This window comes from Ambystoma mexicanum, chromosome 9 (genome assembly GCF_040938575.1).
Source record: "Ambystoma mexicanum isolate Mex_15411 chromosome 9, UKY_AmexF1_1, whole genome shotgun sequence".
Lineage (NCBI taxonomy): Eukaryota > Metazoa > Chordata > Amphibia > Caudata > Ambystomatidae > Ambystoma > Ambystoma mexicanum.
The window spans coordinates 179,375,949-179,392,987 of record NC_090931.1 but is presented as its reverse complement, the minus strand read 5'-3'; the positions used below and the strand labels follow the sequence as shown (position 1 = coordinate 179,392,987).

The following is a 17,039-nucleotide window of genomic DNA, read 5'->3' as shown; positions in this document are numbered from 1 at the left end:
TGCAGACATCCAGTCTCCGACCTCGAGGTGAGTTGTGTTTTTTCACGTTAGACCAACGAATATGATCGCTCTCACCCGACCGCACGGCCACGTACAGCACTCTTGTGCTTTCAAACACACATTGTGATAGAGCCAATCTAGTCGCCTCTAGATGCCACTAGTTACCACATGCGACCGCTTTCTGCCACATTATGCGATCACTTCGTGTATTTTGGCTACCACTGGTGAATCTGCCACGCCTAGGGCCTAATGCTCCTAGCATTAGATTTGTCCTTATACCGTATATAACAGCACATCCCATAACAACTAAGCATGTTGATGCACAAACGTTCTGTCTTTGACTTAATTCTCACGATCTAGTCCACGCAACATCATTGTGCCACACTGCACCCCTTACTCAGCAGCATTCCTATCCGCACAGGTACACGCATCATTGTAGCATATCTGCTACTGATGGGAGAACATGGTGGTATGCAGGCCTCTCCACACCAACGCATGTCACGCCTATCTCACCACTCTGTCACACGGGCACCTAGACTATCACGAGACCCTGAAACATATCCTGACCCGAACCTTATGTTCATTTTATCCACAGTCATCCCATGGCGGATTGACACAGCGTCACCCGACGCCAACCTGATGAAACACCCTAGGTCAGGGTACCTAAAGGTAAGTTCCTACCCATCTGGCGATACTTACTCTATTCTAAAAGAGACGGACAACTAAATGCCTTTTGTCTTGTCCAGAGGATCACAAGACCTTGTAAATTCTAAACAGTGTATTTGGACACTGTTTTCTTCCAAGCCACTGCGCTCCCCAGACCCGGTAAGCACCGGCTCTTCTCCGCGATTCATGTCACTCATTTACTGCTAGATTTGCCTTTTTTGACACACTCCTAAAACATCCCTGTCTGTTTACAACAGACCTCTTAAGATACCTCCGCCTTTGGAATCATCTTGTCCTGATGAAAGTCGTCCCACCAGAGCTAACTTAAGCTCACTCCCTGGCCGAAACACTGTTGTGTTGACCTTCTGTATTGTTGTGTTGTTCAACCTTACATAGTTCTGATTATTTATTAATCATATGCTATCACATCACTAAGTCTGCTGGTTTCCTTCCCAAGGACACCCTAGTAGACGTAGAAGCAACTGATTGAGACCACAAATATCCAGCATTTGTACCCGACTAACTGGTTAATTTACCTCAAAAATGTACACCGGCTGATGTATCTTTTGCTTATGATTACGTGTATTGAAAACACCCGCTGCAATCTAAAACCCTATTGCAGGTCACTGAATCGTCTCAAAATATTTGTTACAACTATTCATCTTAGTATAAACTCCACCACCTACAGGTAGCTATCTGAGGATTGTGTTCATCTAAGCACTCAACAGTGAAACACTTATATCCTTGCTCAATTGTGTTCTTTTTACCATGTTACCCACCTGGGCAGAGTAAGGCATCAACCAGGTGCCCTTTTTGATAAATCAAACTCCACAACCTAAATAAATAAAAACGAACAGGATTAAAAAGTTCAGCAAAAAGAGTTGGGGGTCTAAGGTAGAGGGAATTAGCACATTTATGAGAATTCTCCCCAACACTCGTCCCCCCTAGACTAAGTGACAGGAGGATCTAATCCCCATCAGGATGTCCTGTTGCAAGTTGGTTAAATGGCCTGCTGAGTACACCAGCAACCTTTTGTAACCCTTGCTACGACACCATCAGGTGTTTTCATTTGCAAGCTTTATGCCCTACAAACCTGGTTTGTTACATCCTTCTTATTTAAGGTATAGGGGATCGATCGAACAGTCCCTCAAAAGTTGTGAACCTCTGAACCTACAATAGACCTTTTCAAGGGGTCCTTAGAAAGGAATCCCTTAGATCTAGTGGGGCCTCCATGGTTCCTCACCACCTCTTACAAGAGCAGGTTGGTCTCAGGTTTCTGGGTTGGAGGGGCAGTGGTCAAGCAAGGTACATGCTTCAACTTCCTGAGATCTGGTTTTACCCGTTTTAGAATTATCCTTCCTAACACTAGGATTCTCATTGGAGTCTTCAGTAGAAGATCCAACAGTCTTAAGGTGTTTAGCCTTCGACCTATTTTTCATGGTTTTCAACCAGCTTTCAGAATTGCCAGTTCTCACAGGTCTAGAGAGGGGTCCAATCTGTCTATCCACCCCTTCCTCAGAAGCAGGGGGGAGGGGGTCAAAGACTTTATAATTGGATGGGCAATCATGAAGCTTGATTAGGGTCCAATTTCCCTACTATTCTAGCCTCAGATTTGCCTTCGTTGGAGTTCAACTTACTAACATAATGGCTTACAGTGGAGTTCTCAGTAGCGGATTCCACAGGCTCAGAGTGGTCTCTTAAGGTTTCCTCTCTAGCCAATTTAGTTTGGTTTCCCCTCACGGTGAGGCCTGGGGGTACTGGACACTACTCCTAGAGTTTAAGTCATTCGCCAACAGAACTCTTCGAGGCACCTCATTCTGAATACTGACAGGAATCCTCTGTCATATGGTTACACTGAAAGAGCTGGGAGAATTGGAACCAATTGGACAGGGCCTCAAACAAATCTAGTGGGACCTTTCATCCACAATCCAAAAGCTTTCATCCATAATTGTTCTGCTGGCCCCAGTGCCTCATGGCAGGAGTGTCCTGGCCATTTACAAGAACACTGTCCATAGAATACCCTTTGGAGTTTTCTGGAATGGAGTCATACGCATCCATATTATGTTTCTTACCCGGACCATGGACTAAGGATACAGTGGCGTGAAAACCCAAGGGTTCTTCAGCCAACAGGTGAAAGTAGGCACTAGCCATTTGTACTTCTTCCTTTGGGGAGAAGGCTAAGGAGGTGTTAGGGAGAATTCTCATAAATGTGCTAATTGCCTTCACCCTGTAGACCCCCAGTAACTTTTCTGGATTTTGAGGACTTAGAGTAAGCCTTTTTTCCCCACTCATGTGTTTTGATGTGTGTTTTGCATTTGTGTTTTGATTATGGAGTTTTAGATAACTCCATAAGCATAATATGTTCATGTGTGTTACACAGCACCCTCAGTGCAGTGACACAGCAATGTCTTTTAGACTTCAAAAGACATAAGTACCTTCTCTGGGGAAAAACTACTGTTTCCCAGAGAATGTAAAGTGAAATTGACTTCACTAGTCTTTTACAAATTCCTAGACCCAGCACACCATTTTACAATGGATTGCTGGAGGGGTTACATAGTATCAAATGTCAAATGCTACTCTTTCCTATTGAAAAGGCTGGTGGCAGTGGTTTTACAACAAACTACCATGATTTTTCCTGACTGCGAACACCGGTAGCTAAAAACCACAGGAGCCATGTTTTTCAAGATGGCACCTTAAACCACTTTGCTTAAACGGGTCACAGTCTTTTTTCACCATCTCTTTTTGGACAGGTGCTTCTAGTGTTCGTCTCTGCATGCAAAACCAGGTTTGGTCCCTTTGTTTGTGTGCCTTTGGCGGGCTTCAGGACTGAAGTCCACCCTTGGGAGTCTTGAGTGTCTGTGGTAGGCAGGAAGTGAGGGAGGTGCCAGAAACTGCCTGTGCTTAGTCTCCTAGGAGACCCAAATGCACTCTGGCGTGATTGGCTGGCTGACTGTCTGGCAAGGACAGCTACCCTGCTGGGTGAGTGACAGCTAGGCTGAAATGAAGGGGAGAAAACTGTTTAAAAAGATAGTCTTGTGGTCTGGAAGGCAAATACCACCACTGGAACGAAAGAAGCAAAGACAAGCTGGAAGAGGACGGCTGCTGCAACCACTGGACTGTTGGTTTGCCCGGTGAAGTCCTGCTGTAGGTACGAATTGCCAATCTCCATTCGACAGAAGCTCCTTCAAGGACGGCTTCTTCCGTTGACTTGGTGGGACCAATCAACTCATAAGACACCTGGATGCCATTCAAGGCTGGTTAGGTTTAACCAGGGAGAGGGACATCAGTTAGTTTTCTTCAATCTAGAGCTAATGGAACTAAGTGACTCATTTTGTTAGCTTTCTTCAACGATCCTGTGCAGTGCAGGAGTCCCCAGACGTCCTCCCTCTTGTCCCCACGACTGAGGCTCAGGAACAGCGAGATCTGCAGGAGCTGCCAGGAACCAAGACTTCATCAACATTGGTTTTCTTCATACAAAAGGTACTGGGCAAAACCAGATTGAGAGAATGCCACTCTCGCGGTGAAAGTTTGTGAAACTTGCCCAACTCGCAGGCCAAATCAGCTTGTGACCCCACAAATTATTCTTTTTCGCCTAAACTACTTCTGAGAACTTCTGCAAAGACTTTACCGTGTGATACCAGAACTGCTCTTTCCTACCCAGAATAGCCCATTGACTTTGGCCTATTGACTTGAATTGAGCTATTCTGGTGAAGTGAAACTATTTTCACTGCCTAGAAAGTATATCAAAACCTTAGAGTTGTGTATTGGTCTAATATAAAGTTGTCTTCTAGTGAAATGTTTTATAAATGATTGTGTAATAAATTACAAAGTGTTTTTACCAAGAAACCTTGAGTAAAAGTGCCTACTTGAACCACTGACTGAAAGTCCTCTGTGCAATTACTTGTACTGCTCACATTCACTCGAAATGAGCCTGGCTGCCTAGCTCGCTACCAACAAACTGTGGTACAGACTTATACCAAAGGTTGGTCTTGCTTACACATGTAGTCCTAATTGTGTGCGGTGGTCCCAGAGGGTACTGCATTCAATTCTGCCCAACACTGGACCGCAGTGCTAAGGAGAAGAACAAATTGAGTGGATCGTTTTGAAGTCGGACCGGAGCACCAGGAAGATCCTCCAGACTTCCTGAGGGAGGACTGACCAAGCCTGAGCCACCTCAGAGTGCTGGACCCCAGATGCGAGGAAAGTCTGAAGTGGTGTCCGAGAACCACAGTGTTGCTATTTACAGTCAGACACTGAAACCGTGGAGTGCTGCTGAACTGAAGTTTTCCCATTGCAGTGCAGGAGTCCCCAGATGTTGTCCTTGTCCCCACGAATGAGGCCCAGGAACACCAGGATCTGCAGAGATGTACAGGAACAGAAGCCAGCTGGAACCATTTCTTCTAACCAAAGGTACTGTAAACCTAAGTACTTACCTCTTGTTGTGTAGCCTTACGTGCTCTCAGTTGAGACTTTTCATGGTTGTCCTTGCAGAGTTGCTTACAGCTTTGCCCCTCAAGCCTCCCAGCTTGTGGCCCTTCAAGTGAATCTTATATCTACAAACTTTTCTAAAAACATTGTGCAAGACTTACTTACCTGCAAAGAAGATCTTCAGCTCCCCTAGACTGCTCAACTAACATTGGCTGTCCTGGCTCCCTGAGAGACTCTTACCTCCGACTCTGTGCCTTTACTTTTCCCCCAGGAAAGGGTTACATTTACTTGACATTGTAAGGTTTTAAAAGTACTTCCCTGTTATTTATTTGTTAAATTTGCCTTAATCCCATATCTAATCATTACACCAAACTCAGTATTACTCTAAACGTACCAGTGATAAATCAATGTCTACAGTGTCCTACCTATTTATTTAAGTCACCCGAGTGTGTAGGAAGTGTGTGTGCCATCCCCAATGGGTATCTGATTTAGAGAAACCAAGTGTGTTTTGAAGTGTATTATAATTGTTACATGTTTTGCTCCCTTACGAACAAAGCTTATATAAATGACTGTTCAATAAATTAATAATGGTTTAATCAAGAAACCTTGAGTGTTAAGTGTTTTCGAATAACTGTCACAACCCTACTGCTCACATTGACCCCTCTCGAGATAAGCCTGACTGCTCGGACACTACCAACCTGTGTAGTACAGACCTATACCAAAGGTTGTGTTCCTATTGCCAGGAGGCCATGGTTGCTGAAGGCTTCCAAAGGATACTGCACACAATCTTGCCTGACAGTGGTTTGGAGGGGGTGAGGTCCAGTAAAAGTAAAATTGCAAAAGTAATTATTTTCTAAACAGTTTGGCAGTAGTGCCTGCACAAACCCAACTGTTCATAAAAGCAAGATTTCGTAAACACTGAATTGTGTATCCAAATTTGAGAGCCAACCTAATGTTCAATCAGAAAGCAAGACAGACAATTGAGTAGAAGTGATAGATTCCTTCAATTTATATAAGGTCACAAATGCTTAACAAATATTTTGACATCAGCAAAAATACTTACCATGAACTTCTGTACACTGAGGGGAAATGTGGCAGAGTAGAGCAGAATCTGCCTGAATTTAGGTAGCGTATAGATAATGTCCTCCATTATCTGCATAAAATCTTGAGACAAGAGCTTATCGGCCTGTTAGGAAAACAGATTAGAAACAGGCATAAGAGCAGACATTTTAGGTAGTCCTGATTTTGCAGCACTAGTAATAATTAGACCTGCTCCCCTCCCCCATATAATCGTAGACTATCAACCTTAGAATGACAATCCACCACACAAGCTTTACAAACAGCGGATAACCAGAAAGATGCCAATTCACTGTATTGCCAGACCTTGACATGGAGGGCAGCAAAAGCTTGCAAAGCTGGATAGCTGCTGCAGGATCCTCAACACCTAAAATGAATTAAAACCAAGACAAGAACACTGCTGTCAAACATCGAACCGAGCACACACAAAAGTAGGCTCATCTGAAAAACTATAAGTGAAACTAGAGGTTGCAGGTAGATTTCAACCATGTAAGGGATGGTCAAAGCCACAGTAACCACACTGTACCAGTATGCGCTTTCCTCTGGTTTCTAGGTGATGGGCTAGTTAGGGTAGATTTAATCTTTGACATGCGAGTGCCCCAGCACTTTTTGCTGGATTGATTTTTAGTCTGTTGTCCCGAGTGAGTGGGAACCTTTGAGACACTCATTCCGTTACCCTGTCTTTTGGGATACTTTGTATTTGTTTTTGTAACTCTTGAAGAAATGCTTTCCTACCAGTTTGATGGCAGTCTTGACTTTTGCTACACAGCACTCTGCAGTGTGGCTGGGAGTCCCTTCGCTACCGTCTTATTTATAGGGCGGGGGATATTTAGTATGCTTCTCAGAGCTTGAAAAATCGCCTCACCCACTCGCATATGCAAGGAGCTTTTATGAAGGGCGAGGACAATTCCCATTGTCCTCGCACTTCATGGCGAGCACAGGGATTAAAAAGCTTTTCATTTGCCATTAACTGCAAAGCACCATACTTTGCAGTAAATATCAAAAACATACTGTGCATGTTTTGCCACTTGATGGAAGCACTGCAGCACTGCGCCAAATACAATATTAATTAATGGGGAAATGCACCATTAAACAAAAACCTAACTTGTTCGAATGGATTGTGCCTTCTCATGTATTCTTGATAGAGAGTTTGGCGGAGGGTGCCAGGAATTTACTTGTTAATGATGTGGAGCAAAGCTTTGCCAAATTTGGCTTCCTCTCCTGAAAAATAATCTACACAGTAGAATCTAAATGTATGCAGGGACTTACAAGTTGCCGCTCTGCAAATGTCCCTCACTATTACACCTCTCTCAAGAGCTGATTAATCAGCCACTCCTCTGGTAGAACGCGCTTTTAGACCGTTAGGTGAATCCTTGCCAGCCAATGAGTAACTCATGTATGCACGTCACAGTCCATCTAGAAATGGTTTGTTGTGCGACAGCTAATCCTCATCTTTGACCAGCATAACCAATAAAAAGCTGATCTTGGCAAATATTTGCAGTCCTTGCGATATAGAAACTTAGCACCCTCTTTGGGTGTAAACAACAAAGTCTCTCTTCCTCCTTGGATGAGGATTTAAAAAATGAAATGGTAACATTCGGCAAGAAAGATGACAACCTTCAAAACTACCTTATACTTGGAGGTGGTTGTGAAAGCTTGTTTGGAAGATAGAGCCTGAAGCTCACTGTGATTGCCACTAAAAAGGCATCCTTATAGGGCACGAATGTAAGGGCTCAAAGGGAGCTCTGATAAGACTTTAGTACCAAGTTTAGATCTCATCATGGCACGATGAAGGGAGTAGGTGGGAACATTTGTCAAGACTTTCAGAAAAAGGGTCACAATCAGTACTTTGAAATATGATCCCTCATCTGGAGATCTTTTGAAAATTGAAAGGGCCGCTAATAGCCCTTCACAGTGGCCACTTACAACCCAGAATGGGTCAATTACAACCCAGAATGGGTCAAATGAAGTAAGAAAACTCGGGGAAGTTTACATAAAATAGGATCTATCTTTTTTTTTCCCCTGCACCAGCTGGCTGAGAAATCTTTTCCAACGGCACCGGTACAGGGATTTAGTTGCTGGTCTTCTCTCCGAAAGCCACACTTCCATTAGGTCTTCCGGAACGTCCCAATCCCATCTCACCCTTTCAGATACCAGGCGTGAAGGTTGAGAGTCCTGATCTCTGGGTGAAGAATGTGACCTGCCTCTCGAGATTGTAGATCCTATCTTTGGGAAGCCAATTCCAGAAGGTCCGGGTAACACGTTCTCCTGGCCCAATCCGAGGCAATGTGGAGCATGGCTTTCGCAAACTTCAAGGAACAAGTTACTTACCTGTAACTGTTATTCTCCAGCATGGGTCTGGCATGGATTCACATGCACATGAATAAGAATACATAGCAGTACACACATGCACAACCACGGGAGGTGGCAACAGGCTCAACATTAAGCAAAACAACAACTCAACATTAAGCATCTCTTACCTCCTCACCAGGCTCACCTTAAGCGAACAGGTTGCGCAGCACTGCTTGGCCAACCCTGGACTCCTCCCTGGAGTCCCAATTGACAGTAGAATCTTGTGAAAGTGTGCGTCGACCTCCACGTCGCAGCCCTGCAGATGTCCAGCAGGGGCACACCAGACAGGAACGCAGTGGTAGCCGCGATCGCTCTGGTCGAATGGGCTCTCGGGCGGCCGGCCAGCGGTCGGTTTGCCAACCGGTGACAGTGCATGATGCAGCCGGAGAGCCACCTGGGAATGAAGTCTTCGAGAGAGCGTTCCCTTGATTCACAGTCCCAAAGTTCACAAACAGCTGTGATGTCTTCCGAAAACTCTGTGCGGTCCACGTAGAACTTCAGCGCTCTAGCTACGTCCAGCGACGAAGGAGACGGGAGGAAAACTGGCAACACCCAGGGTTCGTTAAGGTGGAAGTCCGACGGCACCTTGGGCATGAAGGAGGGGTGCGTCCTCAGCACCACCCTCGTGTCGTGAAACGTCAAGTATGGCGACTTGCAAGATAGGGCCTGGATCTCTCCCACTCGTCATGCGGAGGTGATGGCCACGAGAAACTATCTTCCACGACAGAAACTTCAACGGTGCCAAATGCATAGGCTCAAATGGGGGTCCCCCATGAGCCTGGTCAGCACCACGTTGAGCTCCCACGCCGGGGCAGTGGCCTTCACCGGCGGGAATGATCGGAACAATCCTTTCATAAATTCCTTCACCAGTCGATGAGACCACAAGGACGCCCGTCTCTGGTGTATCGTGAGATGGCAGCCAGATGTATCTTGATGGAAGCGTGAGCTAGTCCAGCCTTGCCCAATGACAGTGGGTACGGCAATACTTGAGGGGCCGTAATCCGCAGAGGGTTAATCTTCTGTGCACGGCACCAGACAGAGAACCTCTTCCATTTATGTCCGTAGCACGAGAGTTGAGGACGCCCTGGCCTTTGCAAGAACCTCTCTGCAGTCGGCCGGGATAACGTACCCTCCAAACTCTAGTGCTGCAGGAGCCAGGGCTGCAAGTTCAGAGACTCTGGGTTGTGGTGAAGAATGGCGCCTCCTTCTCTGGAGAGAAGGTCTGCGTCCGTCGGCAGCTTGACTGGTGTGGACGTTGACAAGTCCAGAAGGTCCGGGAACTAGATCTGTCTCGGCCACGCCGGTGCAACAAGGATCATCCTGCACCGGGACCTCTTGAGCTGGTTGATGAGCATGAGCAGCAACGGCAGCGGAGGGAATGCATAAAGAAATAGGCCGTCCCAGGGGAACGAGAAAACATCGCCCATGCACCTCGGCTGGGGCAACCTGCTGGCGAACCTCCGTCACTTGGAATTCGTCGCCGTGGCGAAGAGATCGATTTGGGGTTTGCCCCATCGTCTGAAGAGTCGATCCGTAGTTCCCACTCTTGGCACGAGCGCAGCTCTCTGCTGAGTGCATCGGCGTTCATGGTTTTTATTCCTGCCAGATGAAGAGGCACCAGAAACATCCCTTGGGCGACGGCCCAATGCCAAAGATCCTGGGCTTCCTTGGATAGGGCGGGGGATCTGGTTCCGCCCTGCTTCCGGATGTAGAACATCGTGGTGGTGTTGTCGGTGAAGATCCTCACCACTTTGCCCTTGAGAGACGGAAGAAAAGACCTGAGGGCCCAGAACACTGCGCGGAGCTCCAAGATGTTGATGTGGAGTGACTACTTCTCCGGGAGCCTCAAGGCCTCTCGCGTGAAGATCTCCGGAGTGCGCTCACGAACCTTCCAGGGAGGAGTCCGTCGTCACAGTCACCTGGTGAGGCGGGGTCTGAAAGTCCGTGCCTGCCGACAGATGAGAGCAGATACCCCACCACCGGATCGCCTGACGGAACGTCTCGTTGAGGGATCCCGTCCTCAAAGCTGCCAGTTGACTGGACCCAGCGGGCGTCGAGGAACTCTTGTAAGAGGCGCATCCGAAGCCTGCAAAGGCGCACCAGATAAATGCAGGAGGACATCATCCCGAGGAGGGACTTGATAGATCTTACCCTGGCCATGTCCGTGGCCAGCAGACTCTGCACCTTGCCCAGAATAGTCCTTGACCTTTCCTCAGACGGCAAGGCCAGCTGCGCCACTGTGTCGAGCTTGGCTCTCAGAAACAGGGCGACTTGTGACGGAACCAGGTGGGATTTTGGAAAGATGGAGAATCCCAGGTCCATGAGCAGCTGGACGGTCTTGGCAGTGTGCTCCACGGCAAGCTCCCTTGTCCTTGCCCGGATGAGCCAGTCGTCCAGGTAGGGGTAGATGTGGATCCCCTGTAGGCACAGCCGTGCTGCCACCAGTGCGAGGTAGGTAGGTGTCATCGCTGCGGATGAGATGACCCGTCGTCCCATCGTGTCCATCTTCCTGCCCTCGCTGTCTGGCGGGGAAGTTGATGTCGAGGCCGATGCCCCCCCCCCCCCCAGCTTTCTTCTTTGCCGCCGTCGAGACGACCGAATCCGGGGTAGGTTGCGCCCGAAGGCACAAGGGGGCAGCGTCGGAGACCAGGTACTTCTCATACCGGTCCCTCTTTGCCAGCGCCAAGGCAGGGTTCTTGAGGAGGGCGAGCCCCTCATCCCAGATGTCATCAAGAAGTGGTATGGCGAGGACCGTCTTCCTTTTAGCCTTGCGCCGTTGGTAAAGGAACCCTTCCTTCTTCTCTTCTGGGCAGAGCTTGGATGCCCTGGAAATCATGGCATGAAAGGATCCAATCTCGTCGGGCGGGGACGCCGAGCAGGGGGTGACGGGGGGACACGTCCCGTCGTCGCCTCCGTCATCTGTACCTGCCGTGTCCGTGCCTGTATCATCCCGGTGGGAAGGCAGAGCAGGCCGCAGAGGTGGGAGAGGTGGCGTGGGATGTGTCATTGTCCTCTTATGCGGTGGACTTTCCGAAGGTCCTGGCTCCGGTTCCCCCGTCGGGTCTGGCTCAGGTACCTCAGTCGGGGGGAGGAGCAACCTTGTCCTCTCCGAGCATAAGGACTGAATCACTGACAAAATGGCCGCCGGAAACAACGGGCTCGAGGGCTCTTGAGGAACCTCGTCGGCGACACCGATGGGCTGGGCCTCTTCCACGAGTTCGATGAGCTCTTCTTCAGAGATCGTGTCTGTATCCACGATGGCCACCTGCCCCTCCCCCACCTTTTCCAACGAGGACTTCGTGGGGGTCTTCTCAATGGGCCTGAAAGACGACTCCCTCTGGTGTGGCAGGGAGACTGGGTCCTGAGGTCGCCTCCACTGGCGTAGCCTCCACAGGCTGAGCCAGGGCCGCTGCGTCATCCTCAATCGAGGTCTTAGCAGGGTGAATTAAGGCCATCGTCACTTTCTGTACGCCTGGGGCCTTCACCTTGGGGGGAGGGTCCGAGCCTCGCTCCCCCTCTGCCGGAATCTTCGAGATCGACCGGGGCCTCTCCAGAAGCTTCGCCGGGTTCTCAGACTTCCTCTTACCCGAGCCAGAGCATTGGCTCGTGGTTGATGGTGCCCGGGAGGATGTGCCCTGCCTGGCAGCCAAGGAGACCGACCGTTCGGCGCTCCCGGTGCCCGCGGACTCACGGTGCTTGGCCTTTTGTTGGGCCCACGTCACCGGGGCGCCCTCACAGGACTTAGAAGACCGCTCAGACTTCTTTTCTTGTTCTCGCCTGACGGGCTCTTCCCTTCCAGCCCGTTTGCGAGACAGAGGTGGCGATCCTTCATGGTCCGCTCCAACATGTTCCCACAAAACGCACAGTCCTCTGTGTGCGTCTTGTCCTCATTGAGACAGAGGCATAACGAATGCTCGTCCTCCTTGAAAACATTCTGAAGCTGGCATCCAGGGCAGGTCCTGAACAGCTTCCCGGGCGTCGCGCTTCCTTTCTCCTGGGCCATGTCCGGGGTAGGCCTCGGAACTTCTGGAATCCTCCAAAAGCGGAACTTGACGAAATCTTCACCCTTGAGGGGCGTTGAAAACTCCGAAACGGATCCCTGTTGATCGGATGTAGAAACGGTGAAGCTTGAGGCTCTATTTAACCGAAAAATGAGAAATCTCCTGAAAAAGCGCGAAAACGTAGCAAAAACTCGAGCTACAGCACGAGGACTCCCAACACTTGAACATGCGGTAAAAATCTGAGGATGGCTGCCAGAGGCGGGGCTTAGGGAGAGGGCAGTCATTGGCTGGGGGCAGTATGACCCAGAGACCAGTGATTGGTTGCTACTAAGAACGACAGATCAGAAACAAAACTGATACTGATTTTTTTCTATACCGAGGATTCCCAGCCTGACGACGGGGAATATTCCTGAGGATGTGAATCCATGCCAGACCCCATGCTGGAGAACCTCTATTACATGAGGAATGACGGGGACTGGCAGAAAGGCGCACAGGAGTGGAAATTCCCAGTCCACTACGAACACATCTCCTAGAGCTCCTCTTTGGGGAAATTACCTGGAGCAGAACGCCTCGCACATCCAGTTGACAATGGTCACGACCGGTCAACTTGAGGGGTTCCCCAAAGGGCAAAGATTTGACAGACTATCTGGGCTAGTTACCACTCGTGGAAGATAGTGCTCTGTCTGCTCAGAGCTTCCGCCACTGTGTTCTTTTCTCCGGCTAGATGAACTACCAGAAGTTATTCCTTCTCTTAGTGCCCAGAACCAGAGCTGCATTGCCTATGCACAGGAGCAGTGACCCTACACCGCCTCTTGAGGTAATGCATGGCCACTGTGTTGTCCGTCACTTTTTGCCCCATATAGAGGGCAGAAAGCTCATCAGCACTATTCCGATTGTCCTCGGCATCAAAAGGTTGATGGGGGTGTGGACTCCGAGACCAGTGTCCACTTATTGAAAGTGCTCATGTGCGCTCCCCATCATGAAAGGGTGGAGTCTGTCACAACGGTCATCTCCGGCCATGGTTGCCAAAATGGATCTCCTAGTCACATTCTCTCGGCTGGCCCACCACAGGAGATCCTGGGCAACCTTTGTCTGGACCTGGAGAAGGTCTGTCATTCAGCCGGAGAATTGAGACCGCTAGCATTGAGAGCCCACTGAAGGGGTCTCATTCTCAGATGGGCTTCTGGCACCAGAAAAATGCAGGATGCCATGAGGTTGAGCAACCCTGGGAAGTCAGAGGTCGGAAGACGGTGCTAGGGAGAATGCTCATTTCTGTGCCAATTCCCTTCAACCTTTGAGACCCCCAGCTCTTTTGTTGGACTTTATGACTTAATTTTAATCCTGAAGTGAGTGAGAGCTTTCTCACTCTCTCAAGGATTTATCGGATTTGGACTCTTGCTTTTGGATTCTGACAAACGCCATAGGTATCATCTTTTTGTATTGTGACATCACCTTCACTGTAGTATCAGAGAAGTTGTTCGGATTTCAGTTAAGGTTTAAAAACCTCTTGAATAAACTATTGTTTCCAAGAGTAGTAAAGTGAAATTGTCTCTACTCATCTTTTTCTCTTTGTGGACCTAGCACACATCTTATGTGGAGTGATACTGGATACTAAGTAACCCCCATAGTCTACCTTCTTAGGTAAGATTTTTTTATATTACCCTCACTACAATTAATGGCTGGTGGCAGTGGTTTCATTTTCCTACCATTGTGCGTTTTTAACCAGACGCTGACTGCTCAGCAGCACCGTTAGGGAGAATTTAGAAATTTGCCAATTCCCTCCACCTTAGAGACCCAGAGCAACTTTGCTAGATTTTGAGGGCCTTTTTTTAACCTGGAGAGAGTGACCCCTTTTTCCCCACTCTCTCATGTATTTTAATGTGATTTTGTACACAGTTTCTTTTTGGTTATGGAGTCTAACCAACCCCATAGGCATCTCCTTTTACATTGTGCCACACAGCACCTTCAGTGCAGTGACAGGGAAGTCTTTCAGATTTTCCAAAGGTTTAAATACCTTGTATTTGTTAAACTACTGTTTCCAAGAGCAGTAAAGTGAAATTGACTTTACTTACATTTGTAATCGCTAGACCCAGCACACCCTATCTTACAATAGTGTGCTGGGGGGAGAGGTTTACTTAGTATTCCCTGTGTCTAAATGCTCAGCTAACATTTTTTTATGTTACCCTTTTGTGGTTCCGGTAAAGTAACCGAGGGAGCAATCTTTTTCAAAATGGTGTCCAGCCATCTTTGCTAAAATGGTGCCCGGTCTTTTTTCGCCAGGTCTTTGTTGAAAGGTCCTCTGGCTCCAGAGTGTCTGGGGTAGGCAGAAACGGGAGGAGGTGCCCGAAACTCACTGTGCTTAGTCTCCTAGGAGACCCAAATGCACTCTGTGGTGGTTGACTGTCCGGCAAGGACAGCCACCCTGCTGGGTGAGTGACAGCTAGGCTGGAATGAATGGGAGAGAACTGAATAAAAGGCAAGTCTTTTGCCTTGGAAGACTGAGGCGACCACTGGAAGAAGGAACCGAAGAATTACTTGGAGGACGCCTGCTGCAATTCCTGGACCGTTCGTTTGCCCAGTGAAGCCCTGCTACAGTGACTGCCAAGTTCACATCGACAGAGAAGCCCCTGCAAGAACGTCTCCTCCCTTGGAGTTGGTGGGACCAATCAACTCCAATATAAGCCACCTGGACACACATCTGTGAGCTGGTTGAATTTCTTTAGAGTTGCTGCAGGAACCGCATAGCCAGGGAGAGGGACACCAGATTGTGTGCTTTACTTTTAAGCTGGCTTGAAGCTTTTGGAAGATCCTTCGGACTCCCACGAAGCAGGACTGACCAAGCCTGAGCCCCCCTCAGCAGAGAGCGGGACCACAGAAGTAAGGACAGTCAACCTTGACAACCAGGAACCACGCTTATTGCCATTTGCTGTACCGCAAGGAGCTGAAACGCGAAACAGCCACTGAAAGTAAATTTTGCCGGGTGCCAGTTTTGATGGTGCTGTGCAAGAGTCCCCGACCACCTCCCTCTTGTCCCCACGACTGAGGTCCAGGAACAGTGAGATCTGCAGAGCTGTACAGGAACAGAAGTCGCCAGCTGCATCTTTTCTTCTTTACCAAGGTACTGTAAAACAAGTCTAAGAACTTACCTCTTACTTTGGAAGCGCTTGTAACTTCCACAACTCACAAGTCTGGTCAGCTTGTGGCCATACATTTGATTTTTCTTTTCGTCTGACTCCTAGGAACTTGTGCAAAGACTTTTCCATTACTTACCAGAAGTGCTTTATCCTATCCAAGACTTTTGCCCATTGAATTTGGTCTAACCTATTGAATTGAATGACTCATCTAGTAAACTCTAAAAGTATCTGCACTTAAGAATGTGTGGTCCCTTGTGTTCTAATAACCTTGCCTTTTAGCAACTTTTAAAGAGAATTCTGAATGCCAACATTAAAGCATTATTGTCCACAGCACCCTTGTTACTGAAGTCACCTCTGGGTGTAGGTTGTATCTGTGGGCCATCCCAAAAGGGACTTGTCTGATTCAGGAACTAAAGTGTACAGTATTGAAGTATATTTGTGTGTTCGTATTCTATTGCTCCCTTCGAAAGAAGGCTTTATAACTGACTGATAAATAAATTGTTTATGCAAGAAACCTTGAGTAAGTTTACTGAATCTTTGTGTAACTTCACTACAGCTCACATTGACCCCTCTTGAGATAAGCCTGGCTGCTCAACACGCTACCAAAACTGTAGTACAAGCTTATACCAAAAGGTTGGGTTTCCTATACCTGTGGTCAGAGCTGCGTTTAGTGGCCCCAGAGGGTACTGCATACTTGCCAGGTTACTCACCGTAGTGACCACCTTACTCCTAATCCATAGTCCCCTTTCCTCCATACTTGTGGGACGGGACCGGAGCACTTTGTAAAAAGCATCAACATTTTCTTCAAAAATGTGTCCCTCTTTCCTGCGCGGGGCCTGGCACGTGGCCGTAATCCCACCCACCTTGGCTCCGCCCCGCGCAGCGCCCATCAGTCCTTTTCTATCGCAGGGTCCAACACCCATTAGCAATAACAGAGGAACCTTATTAGAGGGGGCGGCGGGCAGGCGTATGGAGGAAAGGAGACTATGGACTAGGAGTAAGATGGTCACTACGGTGAGTAACCTGGTAATACTCCTACGTCCCGTCCCCTTTCCTCCATACTTGTGGGAGATTCCCAAGGACTCCTTACAGGAACTATTGGTGGATGGAAATACCCCTTACTGAAACAGGTTCTTTAGCACAGCCTGACCAAACTGAGCGTCAGCTCTAGATCTCATATCGATGCAGTAATGCTTGCAGAAAGCAGATGGGGTGGCCCAAGTAGCTGCTTTAGCGATGGACTCCCAGGGAACATTTCTGAAAAGCAACGGCGACTGCCTTGCCCCGCACCACGTGTGCATGGATACCTTTAGGAGGTTTCAGCTTTTGGACGGTGAAAGACTCCGTGATACAGGCGGCAATCCATCTGGAAATAGATGCC

General features: G+C 48.4%; 1 protein-coding gene across 1 annotated transcript in view; it reads right to left on the bottom strand.

Moving 5' to 3' along the window:
- The window catches only part of DDX6 (DEAD-box helicase 6), a 451,657-nt gene that overhangs the window by 175,608 nt on the left and 259,010 nt on the right, over positions 1 to 17,039 (bottom strand). Inside the window, exon 8 of the mRNA XM_069614407.1 lies at positions 6,158 to 6,280. Coding sequence (XP_069470508.1) covers positions 6,158 to 6,280 — 123 coding nt within the window. The remainder of the gene's footprint in view (positions 1 to 6,157; positions 6,281 to 17,039) is intronic.